Source organism: Dipodomys ordii, unplaced genomic scaffold (assembly GCF_000151885.1).
Source record: "Dipodomys ordii isolate 6190 unplaced genomic scaffold, Dord_2.0 Scaffold84, whole genome shotgun sequence".
In the NCBI taxonomy this organism is placed as follows: domain Eukaryota; kingdom Metazoa; phylum Chordata; class Mammalia; order Rodentia; family Heteromyidae; genus Dipodomys; species Dipodomys ordii.
The window spans coordinates 5,165,779-5,176,984 of record NW_012267300.1 but is presented as its reverse complement, the minus strand read 5'-3'; the positions used below and the strand labels follow the sequence as shown (position 1 = coordinate 5,176,984).

The 11,206-nt window shown below is 49.3% G+C and overlaps 1 protein-coding gene across 2 annotated transcripts; it reads left to right on the top strand.

Moving 5' to 3' along the window:
• The first annotated feature begins 1,209 nt into the window (after positions 1-1,209).
• Positions 1,210-10,911, top strand: Pck2 (phosphoenolpyruvate carboxykinase 2 (mitochondrial)). Of its 2 annotated transcripts, none has more exons than XM_013025457.1 (10): positions 1,210-1,333; positions 4,335-4,580; positions 5,018-5,202; positions 5,289-5,492; positions 5,831-6,018; positions 6,299-6,461; positions 6,681-6,899; positions 9,281-9,418; positions 9,696-9,791; positions 10,269-10,911. In XM_013025457.1, exons 1-10 carry the CDS (start codon positions 1,305-1,307, stop codon positions 10,721-10,723), a joined length of 1,923 nt encoding a protein of 640 aa, XP_012880911.1. In that variant the 5' UTR covers positions 1,210-1,304; the 3' UTR covers positions 10,724-10,911. The 2 variants fall into 2 exon arrangements, with proteins under 2 accessions (XP_012880911.1, XP_012880910.1); XM_013025456.1 differs by lacking the exon at positions 1,210-1,333 and adding an exon at positions 1,482-1,739 and having other exon boundaries at positions 4,332-4,580.
• The last annotated feature ends 295 nt before the right edge of the window (positions 10,912-11,206 follow it).

The window sequence follows — 11,206 nt, the reverse complement described above, 5'->3', positions numbered from 1 at the left end:
AAAAGAAATGAAAATTTTGAAAGAATGAAAAGATTATTTTTATTGTAAGTGACAGAAACCCACTTAAAATTAGCTTGAGGAAGAGAAGAAATGTATCAATTCCTCTAACTTAATTCAGGTAAGTCTCAGGTAAGTTTCTGCTTTGGAATGACCAACAAACACCAGCAGCTTCAGGCCTATACTCTACCAGCTCAGCAAACCTAACAGCAAAAAAAAAAAGCTCATTTCTTCAGATGCCAGAAAAAGAAAAGTTTCCAGATGAAAAATCTGTTGCCCATCCCTGAACATACTTCATTGTTGTGGCCAGCATGAGGAACACACAAACTGGCTAAGGTAACAGCCTACCCCCAAGGGGAGTGAGGTCAGATCCACAGAGCCTCACAGATTCAGGAGATGTTTTCCTAAAGAAAAACCAGAAACTGGAGAGGGTGTGGAGCAGATGCCCACCATATCAAATTGCATGTCATCTGGGGTAATAGCCATCCAAGCGGTCCAAATGTCTAGAGACACCACTTGAGAAATTTCCTGAGAGCTTTATGACAGTGGCTGGGTAAGGAAGAATGAGTTCCCCAGGGGGAATAGAGAGAATAACCAAATCAGAGGTCAAGGAACAGTCCTTGGGTGGAGAGACTTCACCAATTTCTTGGTAAGAGAGAAGAGCACTCTGAGTAGGAGGGAAACAAGCAAAGTTTTTAGGAGTAGGAGATTAAAGGGACTTTCCTTTTGGGACCCTTCGAAACCAAAAAGCCTGGGGCTGGGAGTGTCCAGTCCTCAGGAAGATCTAAAAAGGAAAATGCCATTTCTCGACCTTCTAGATGTATAGGCTCAGAGAGCTCCCGCCCCTGGCCTCGCCCCTGTTTTCTAGCTTGTTTGCCACTCAGTGTCTCTCTTTCGTAGCCATCCATTTTCCCAGGAGCAAGAGCTCTCGAAGTTACATCAGGAGCAGGGTGGCGTGGCAGGCGGAGGGGCGGGGTCTCGATGGGGGCGTGTCCGTGGGCGGGCCCTGGATGGACCCAGGCCTCCAATGGGAGCGGTGGGCTTTGCGGTACCAAGTAGGGTTGGGGCAGCGGCTAAGCAGACCTGGGCCGGGGAACCCGACTCTGGGGATCTGTGGAGCCTACCAGCGGGGCGGAGAAAAGCGGCTAGGTTCCGCCCCGTGCCTGCCCGCCTGCGTTTTAAGCGCCTCCCGCCCCGCCTCCGCTCCCGCTCGCTTAGCCGCACTCCCTCCTTCCCCCGCCCGCCCTCCTTATCTCCCCGACTCCGCTGGGTTCCTGTGGCCACCCTGCAGCCCCCACCCAGGTGCCATGGCTGCTGTGTACCGCCCCGGCCTGCGGTGAGTGTCCCCCAGCCCGGGGCCCACCCGCACGTCCCGCCGTGCTCGCCCCCTTGGGGTTGCATCCCCGGAGGAGGCCGGCGGGGTGACTGATGCTCGGTCCCGACCCCAGGGGTGCTGCGTGCCTCCGGAGTCCGTCACCCTGGGTCTCCTCGTTTCCACCCGCCCCTACCCCTCCCTCCCTTGCTGGCTTGTCTGCCCGCGCGGTCTCCATCTGCCGCTCAGAACTTCCTCCCCCTTCTTGCTCGGCCTTGTGTCTCCAAATATGCCCCGGTCCTTCTTCCGGGCCCCTGCTGGGCTCCCAGTTGGCTCCCCCAAGGCTAATGAGGAGCTGTGGGGTCGTGGGGCCAGAGGGCATGGAGTCTCTCTGGGACCTGAGCTCAGAGCTCCCTCAAGAAGGTGGAAGGTAAACATCCTTTCCCCGCCTCCCCCAACTGGAACCTGGCGGGAAGCCCAGTGCAGCCGGAGGGACGGGGCCCCGGGAAGGAGGGGAGCAAGATGGAAGGGGGGAAGGGGAAGGGCGAGGGACTAGAGGACCAAGTGGCAGTCTTTTCTATCCGGCAGGCTTCTTCCTATCTAGGCCTGGAGCTCAGCTCAGTCTCCTCTGTTATCTCTGTAGCCCCCCCCCGCTTCTCCCTTGCTTTTGTTCCAGTGTCGGATCTGACCCCATTATCTCTCTCACCTAACAGCCCAGGGGAATGGTCTCTTGAAGATAGGGAGAGGGTCTTAGGAAGACCAGAGGAGGATGTGGGGACTTCACAAGAGATAACCACAGCCAGCTTCCAAGTGAAGAGAAACTCTCAAGACTCTGCTTTTTAAATTAATGCACAGAGAGAACTCCGGAGCCCTTGTTGGGATAGAATGGGCATCTATCCTGCCCCAATGGCTGGAAACCACCCCAGTCAGGCCACCCTCCCACATCCATTACCTACACCTTCTCCCTCCCTTCCCCGAGCTTATGTATAACCTCTGATCTGAGTTTCCTCCAGTCTGATGTTGCATCCTGCCACCAACCTAGCTCTCTAGACACGTGGCTTCAGGAAAGGGAGACAGGGGATGCACAGGCTTGTGCCATGCTATTGTATGCTGCTTAGGTGTTTGGGAGGTGAGGCTTTGGTATTTGAAGAGGCTAACTTTTCTTAGCCTTTGCTCTCTGGGTCACTCTACAGGTGGAAGCCAATTAGAGCAGACCTTGTTTCTCTCTTCTAGGATGGTGATAGGATAAGCAGTACAGGGACTGTTGGGAGTCATCAACCCCAACCAATGACACTCATTTTCAAATGGGCAGCCTTTCACATAGCTGAAAAATTCCTACCCAGTGGGAACATTTTAGATAGTCATTGTTGACCCAGATGGACAGCAACAGATCTGGTACCCCAATGTCCAACCACCTACCTCTGTATAAGAAACTAATATCAAAACCTGGCACTGGAACAGGATTGTACCATCACACAGGCTAGATTGTTTGCTTGAGGCTTTCACAGTCTTACAGCATTCACACTGGGAAAGAAAGATAAAAACAGCTGTTATTAAAAAAGAAAAACCTACTTGTGAATGGAAAATACATGGACAAAGCTTTAAACCAGACACGTGCATCTCTCACTTGCACACAATTTCTTGCCACTTGGACCAGAGGGCACCTGATCATTTCTTTTCTTTACCTTTCTTTATTTTTTTTTTGGACTAAAATGTAAAAATTGAGGCTAGGTACTGATGGCTCACACCTGTAATCCCAGCTACTCAAGAGGCTGAGATCTGAGGATCGTGGATCAAGCCAGCCTGGGCAGGAAAGTCTGTAAGACTCTTACCTGTAAATAATTACTAAAAAGCCAAAAGTGAAGCTGTGGTTCAAATGGTAGAGTGCTAGCCAGCAGCACAAAAATAAATATTAAAATTAAAAATGCACATGTGAAATACCATAGTGAAACCTCTTGCTACAATAAGAGGGGGGAGTTGGTTATAAGTGGGAGGATGGAGAGAGAATATATAGATGAATTATGGCATAAAGTACCTGTTTGTACTTTACATATACATGTGAAAATTGAACAATGTAACTTGTTGAAATTGTATTTTAAGGAGAGAAGAAGGGATGAAAGATGTAGAGATATTGTGTGTATGTATGGAAATGTCACAATAAAATCCCCTGTAGAACTAATTTATGCTAATAAACAATTGATAAATCAAATCACAAAAAATTGATTTAAAAATAAATATATCCCATGAATCTCATGTACTCGGGGCTAGAAGGGTGACTCAGTGGTAGAGTGTAAGCATGAGGCCCTGGGTCCAATTTCTCAGCACCACATAAGCAGAAAAACTGGAAGTGGCGCTGTGGCTCAAGTGGTAGAGTGTTAGCTTGAGCTGAAGAGCTGAGGGACAGTGCCCAGGCCCAGAGTTCAGGCCCCACAACCAACAACAACAACAACAAAAATCTCATCCACTCTAAACATAGACCAGGCATAGGCTACACATGCAATAATATTATGCTTTTCTATAGCCAGGTATGTGCCTTTATGCTCACTGTCTATACTTACCCTTGCTACCCAGGAAATAGGCATTTTATGCCTTAAAAAGGCCACAAGCTGAGACTGCAATGTGGCTTAGCACTAGATTGCTCTCCTAGCATGCATGAAGCCCTTGGTTCAATTCCTCAGCACCAAATAAACAGAAAAGGCCAGAAGTGGTGCTATGGCTCAAATGGTAGAACACTAGCCTTGAGCACAGAGAGGGTCAGGGACAGCTCCTAGACCCTGAATTCAAGCCTCAAGACCAGCCAAAAAAATAATAATAATAATAATAATTGCCACAAGCTGTATGTAATCTAAACCCTTCCACATGCCAACTCCAATCTGCTTTTCATGGGTCCTTGCATCCAGATATACTTTAACATGCCCCCCAGATTTTAACATGCTCCACAAACTTTCCATCTTCCCTGCCAAACACTTGTCTACCCTCCATGACAGCTAGCTGGCTCATTGCCTCCCTCTTTCTTCTCTAGCAGGCTGAGCTGGCACAAGCTGAGCCCCTGGTGCTGGACAACATGCCGCAGCCTCCAGAACCTGCATGTGCTTAGTGGAGATCTGGGCCAGCTCCCTGCTGGAGTTCGAGACTTTGTGGAGCGCAGTGCCCGTCTGTGCCAACCTGAGGGCATTCACATCTGTGATGGGACAGAGGCTGAGAACACTGCCATCCTGGCCTTGTTGGAACACCAGGGCCTTATCCGAAAGCTCCCCAAGTACAATAACTGGTAAGCCTTGAGCCCAGACACCACTCATTTGGGAGCCACTACTTGGACTGAGGTCAATTGGGTTCTTCATGACAAAATTACATATAATTAAACCATCCCAGTAGGATGAACAAAAAAAGAGAGCTCAGGGGCAAACAGACTACGGAACTGCGTTTAGTTGATGTTTTCATACAGAATGAAGATGCTAATACAAATAAGATCCCTTGCTCATCTTTTTTTTCCTTTCCCCTTACCAAGTAGGGAGCATTTGCCAAGGACAGCCTTGGGGAATCACCTCTTAGACGGGACAAAGCCTAGAGGAAGGGAGGGAAATGTGATTGGATAGGAAAAAGTAAAGCCAACAGAAGACATGAAGTCAAAGTTGGCCTTGGAAAGTGAATTTGAGAATGAAAGAGACCTGCTGGGCACCATCTTCCTGACAATCCCCTCTCTCCCAGCTGGCTGGCCCGCACAGACCCCAAGGATGTGGCACGAGTAGAAAGCAAGACTGTGATTGTAACTCCTTCTCAGCGGGACACTGTGCCCCTCCCGGCTGGTGGGGCCCATGGACAACTGGGCAACTGGATGTCCCCAGCTGAATTCCAGCAAGCAGTGGCTGAGAGGTTTCCGGGCTGCATGCAGGGTAACCAGGGCAGGGACCTAGAGGCAGGGGCGCTGAAGGTATAACCAAGTTTGGAACTCTCCATCCAGGTGACTTTGCCTCCACAGGCCGAACCATGTACGTGCTTCCATTCAGCATGGGTCCGGTGGGCTCCCCGCTGTCCCGCATCGGGGTGCAGCTTACAGACTCAGCCTACGTAGTGGCAAGCATGCGTATTATGACCCGGTTGGGGATTCCTGTGCTTCAGACCCTGGGAGATGGGGATTTTGTCCAGTGTCTGCACTCTGTGGGTCAGCCCCTGACTGGCCAAGGTGAGCACCTTCCCTAGCCAGGGGAAGACACAAAGACCTTCTACTCAGAGGGAACCCCAAATCCTACCAATCCATAGACCCTGAGAACCTGTCCCTATGAAATTCTAATCATTTAGACCCAGGGGAAAATTCTAGGTTTTAAGTGAGACTGTGTTTGAAGAGCAGTTTGCACAGATTGAAAAAAACTCAGTCTCCATGTCCAATAAGAGACATGAGAACCGATGGGTATTGAAGCTAGGAGCTTTGTCTCATCCAGCCAAAGCTTTGACCCTTCCAGCCCCTGACAGCCCCAATTCCTGATGTCACTGCCAGCAACTCTATAACTCCATTGTCCCCAGGGGATCCAGAGAGCCAGTGGCCATGCAACCCAGAAAAAACCCTGATTGGCCATGTGCCAGACCAGCGGGAGATCGTCTCCTTCGGCAGCGGCTATGGTGGCAACTCCTTGCTTGGCAAGAAATGCTTTGCCCTACGGATCGCTTCTCGCCTGGCCAGGGATGAGGGCTGGCTGGCGGAGCACATGCTGGTGAGGCCTGGTGAGGAACTGGGCAGTTGTGGGAAACAGGCCAGAAGCAGGGCTTAGCCAGTCTGCCTCAGCCTTGTCTCCTTCCTACCACGTGCCAGGCTGGTGGGTAGAGACTCTGCTAGAATGCCAGAAGCTTTGCCCCAGACTGATGAACACTGCTACCTCAGGCCTGATGGCAGAGTGGTACACCTGTTTGGTGAATAAATATTTCCCTCCCACTAGCTGTCCTTCCCCATGCAGATGATGACCTCTTCTTGGTCCCTCTGTCCCCAACGCACAGATTCTGGGCATCACTAACCCTGCAGGGAAAAAGCGTTATGTGGCAGCTGCCTTCCCCAGTGCCTGTGGCAAGACGAATCTGGCCATGATGCGGCCCACACTGCCAGGCTGGAAAGTCGAGTGCGTGGGGGATGACATCGCCTGGATGAGGTTTGACGATGAAGGTGAGGGGCCCTCAGATCACACTTTTGATCCTGGCTCCAGTGTTCCTAGTGACCAATGTCAGTAAGAACCCTGCCCCATACCCAAGTAGCCTGGCCATCCCAGAGACAAAAGAGCCTTTCCCTGTCAAACCCAGGATCCAAGGAGGGGTAGGATTCCAAGGAAGGGGACACAACTTTTCCTGGTTGGTCCTTCCTTTCTTTAATTTCTCATCCTGCCAGGTCGACTGCGGGCCATCAACCCAGAGAATGGTTTCTTTGGAGTGGCCCCTGGAACCTCTGCTACTACCAACCCTAACGCCATGGCCACAATCCAGAGCAACACTCTTTTCACCAATGTGGCTGAGACCAGTGACGGTGGTGTATACTGGGAAGGCATTGACCAGCCTCTTCCACCTGGCATCACTGTGACCTCCTGGCTGGGCAAACCCTGGAAACCTGGTATGTGGGATGAGGGATTTGTGACACAGGCTCCAGGGCTTAGTACCTAAGTACCTAAATGATGGAAAGAGCCTTCTCTACAACCCCTAGCCAATTTCTGGACCTTTGGAAGCCACAAGTTCTACTGATCATTGGTCTGAGTATTTTCATAATTACTTAACTTTCAGGTTTTTCCCACCAGTAGACAGGGGATTATTATAGTACTCTTCTCAAAGATTATTGGAGGAATAAATTAAATAACATTAAGGGGGGACTAGCATGATGTTGAACATATAGTAGATACATAATAATAACTATAAGTTGAAATTAGAAAAAAGGAAGAGGAGCCGAGCATCAGTGGCTCACACATATAATCCTAGCTACCTAGGAGGCTGAGATCTAAGGACCACAATTCAAAGCCAGCCCAGCAGGAAGGTCTGGCGCTGTGGCTCAAGTGGTAGAGTGCTCACCTTGAGCTGAAGAGCTGAGGGACAGCACCCAGGTCCAGAGTTCAAGCCCCACGACCACCAATAAAAAAGAAAAAAAGGAAGAGGAAAGGCTATTTTGAAACTTGTTACTGTACTCAAAATACAATGGAGCCAGTGGTGGTGGCTCATGCCTGTTATACTAGCTACTAACGAGTCAGAGATCTGAAGATGGTGGTTCAAAGCCAGCTGCGGCAGAAAAAGAGACTCATCTCCAATAAACCAGCAGAAAACCATAAGTGGAGGTATGGCTCAAGTGGTGGAGTGCCATCCTTGAGTGAAAAGCCAAGTTAAAGCACCAGGCCCTGAGTTCAAGCCTACACACACACACACACACACACACACACACACACACACTGAGTTCAAGCCTACACACACACACACACACACACACACACCACAATAGCATAGCATTTGACCCATTCGGAAAGGGCCTCTTCCTCGGTCTAACCCTCCTTTTGCTACATTGTCTCCCCATACATTATAGCCACTGCTAAAGACCAGTATTGTTACCCTCAACCTTTCCCTGTCCCTCCAACACCAATATCCGAAACCTTCTTCCACACTGAATCAGACTAGTGTCTTTCTTACTCTTTCCCAGAAGCTGTTTCTCAACTATGACATTTCTGAGGTGCCTTGGAGTCCTAGCCTTTCTCCAGCATTGCATTCTGGACCATCAACTGTGCCCAAAAATCTAGAAACCGAGGGGTGAAAACAAAGAAAGCATGGCAGGGGAGGGTGGCCTGTGGTCATTGAAGCCTGCATCTCTCCTCAGCTAATCACCTCCATTTTTTTCCTAACACCATTATTAAGCTCCTTACAACCTTCCTACCCAACTGAGAAATCTGAGAGACTTTAATCTTTCCTCACAGGCTAGTTCCCCCAACCCTTTCATCATCTCAGAATTCAGAGGTATAACTAGGGCATCTTGGACCCAGTATCAGTTCCCAGAGCAATAGATAACCTGTGCTAAGATCCTATGTTCAGAACTAATGACAGATGACTTCTCTGAGATAGAAGGCAGGAGTTGGGAGTGAGGGTAGGAGTGTTGCCTCTGTACTCTCCCCATCCCTCGAACAGGCCAGTAACATCCATGTGCACATTCAGGGCACTTGAAGGCACTGGGTATTGTGGGCACCTAAGATTATATTCCTGTTGGAGGACCTCAAGCCCTAACTACTATTCCACCAGGGTCAAAGTAGGCCCAGGGAAATCACTAAAACTATTTTCTTTAAAATCTATTCTTGCTGGGCACTAGTGGCATGCCTGTAATTCTAGCTACACAGGAGGCTGAGATCTGAGGAGCCCAGTTGGAAGCTATCCTGAGCAGGAACATCCATAAGACTTTTAACTCCAATCCACCACCAGAAAGCTATGGCTCAAGTGGTAGAGTGCCAGCCTTGAGTGAAAAAGCCAAGAGACAGTGCCCAGGGCCTGATTTAAAGCCCCAGACCAGTACAAAAAAGAAAAGAAAGAAAAGAAAGAACTTCCTGTTGGCATTTGCTGACCGGAAATAGATCGATCTGCTGATGGAAAACTGATCCCTGGAAATACTGACCTGACACTCATTTTTTGCTTTAGATTTGAGAGATAATGGTGTAAGTAAAGTTTCTAAGGGAACTATTATAACCTTATGCCATAATCTTTCCCCTTTCCCATGACTCCCAGTTAATACCAAGTGCCTATAGTTGAAATACACATCCTGCCAAATCCAATTCCTTTCCCATTCTTTTTTTTTTCTGGTAGCACCGTTAGGATCCTGTCCTAATTCCTTTGTCCCTACTCCTTATTCTGTGAGGTTGTAGTAGCTAATGAGGAAAAAGATGTAAGAATTGTGTACACATGTGTGTTAAGGGTGAACATGACCTTGGAAGTAATGTATTTCCTCTGTATTTCCTTCTGTATTTCCTCTACCAGGTGACAAGGAGCCCTGTGCACATCCCAACTCTCGCTTTTGTGCCCCTGCTCACCAGTGCCCCATTATGGATCCAGCCTGGGAGGCCCCGGAGGGAGTCCCCATTGATGCTATAATCTTTGGAGGTCGTAGACCCAAAGGTAAAACAAAATGTGGGCTCTGTGCCTTCCTGGTAAAAGGTCTCGCTCTCTGTCGGGCCCATTGCTTTCCTATAGAAAGCTCAGGGAGCCTCAGCATAGATCTAGCTCGAGATATCTGTCTTCAGAGTTCTCCTCCTGGTGAATGCAAAATTTGGAGGAAACATGAGTTATGGAAACATCCTTAAGGGAGAGAGACTGAGAAGCAAGATCTTCAGAAGGGAAGGAATGAGGATCCAAAGGAAATGACTGTATGTAACCCTGTTCATTGGTATTCTAGGGGTACCTTTGGTATATGAGGCCTTCAACTGGCGTCATGGGGTGTTTGTGGGTAGTGCCATGCGCTCTGAGTCCACTGCAGCAGCTGAACACAAAGGTGAGGACACATTCCATTTCTCCCTTCCTGCAAAAGCCCACATCACCTGCTTTCTCCCTTTCTTCCTTTATTTTTTTTTGCGGGGGGGTCAGTAGTGGGTCTTGAATTCAAGGCCTGGGCTCAACCACTTTGATCCACAGCTCCACTTCTGGTTTCCTGGTGGTTAATTGGAGATTTAGAGTCTCGTAGCTTTTCCTACTCCAGCTGGCTTTGAACTTCAGTCTTTAGATCTCAGCCTCCTGAGTAGCCAGGATTACAGGTGTGGGCCACCAGCACCCCACCTTCCTCCCTTTCTGAAACAGACCTTCCTCTTGCCCATCTCTGAAGTCTTCAGCTGCCCCACCCCTCTTTCCTTCTCTTCACTTTCCCTAAGGATATTCCAGAGCTGAATTTTTCATAACTTCCTCCAACTGGATTCAGGGTACCCTACCCCCAGAAAGGAAGAAGATTCCTTACCCACCCTTCTCCCCGTCCTAGGGAAGGTCATCATGCACGACCCATTTGCCATGCGGCCCTTTTTCGGCTACAATTTTGGGCGCTACCTGGAACACTGGCTGAGCATGGAGGGACATAAGGGAGCCCAGCTGCCCCGCATCTTTCACGTCAACTGGTTCCGGCGTGATGAGGCAGGCTACTTCCTGTGGCCAGGCTTTGGGGAGAATGTTCGTGTGCTAGACTGGATCTGCAGGAGGTTAGAGGGGGAAGAGAGTGCCCAAGAGACACCTATTGGGCTGGTACCAAAGGAAGGAGCCCTAGACCTCAGTGGCCTCAAAGCCATAGACACCACTCAGCTGTTATCAGTCCCCAAGGACTTCTGGGAGCAGGAGGTTCGTGACATTCGCAGCTACCTGACAGAGCAGGTCAACCAAGATCTTCCCAAAGAGGTATTGGGTGAGCTGGAGGCCCTGGAAGGGCGTGTGGGCAGAATGTGACCCCGGACTCCAAACTAGCAAGACAACACAGCACCTCCATCTGGAAATAGATGGCTTCTAAGATCCTAGACTTAGAGGAAATATGGGCAACTTGTTATTAACTATAATATCTGAGTGCCATGAGACCAGGCCATAGTCCTTCCCCCACAAACTGTTGAATAATAAGAGATATCACTTATTTTATACAACATTTGTACTGTTTTCATTTCCCAACCATCTTCACGTGCTTTCCCCGTGGTCTCACTAGAGGTCTTAAAAAGGTGGGAGCTTCAGCAGACAACTCAGTACAGTGCTAAAACGTGTGTGTGTGTGTGTGTGTGTGTGTGTGTGTGCCTGTACTGGGGCTTGAGTGTGTGTGTGTGTGTGTGTGTGTGTGCCTGTACTGGGGCTTGAACTCAGGGCCTGGTGCTGTGCCTTAGCTTTTTCACTCAAGATAAGTGCTCTACCACTGGAGCCACAACTCTGCTTCTGGCTTTTTGCTCA

Excerpts from the sequence above, each read along its gene's own strand:
- Pck2 (XM_013025456.1), top strand. The coding sequence starts at position 1,657 with ATGAGGAGCTGTGGGGTCGTGGGGCCAGAGGGCATGGAGTCTCTCTGG. Across the intron at positions 6,019-6,298 it reads GGCTGGCGGAGCACATGCTG|ATTCTGGGCATCACTAACCC; the intron begins GTGAGGCCTGGT and ends CCCAACGCACAG. Across the intron at positions 6,462-6,680 it reads GATGAGGTTTGACGATGAAG|GTCGACTGCGGGCCATCAAC; the intron begins GTGAGGGGCCCT and ends TCATCCTGCCAG.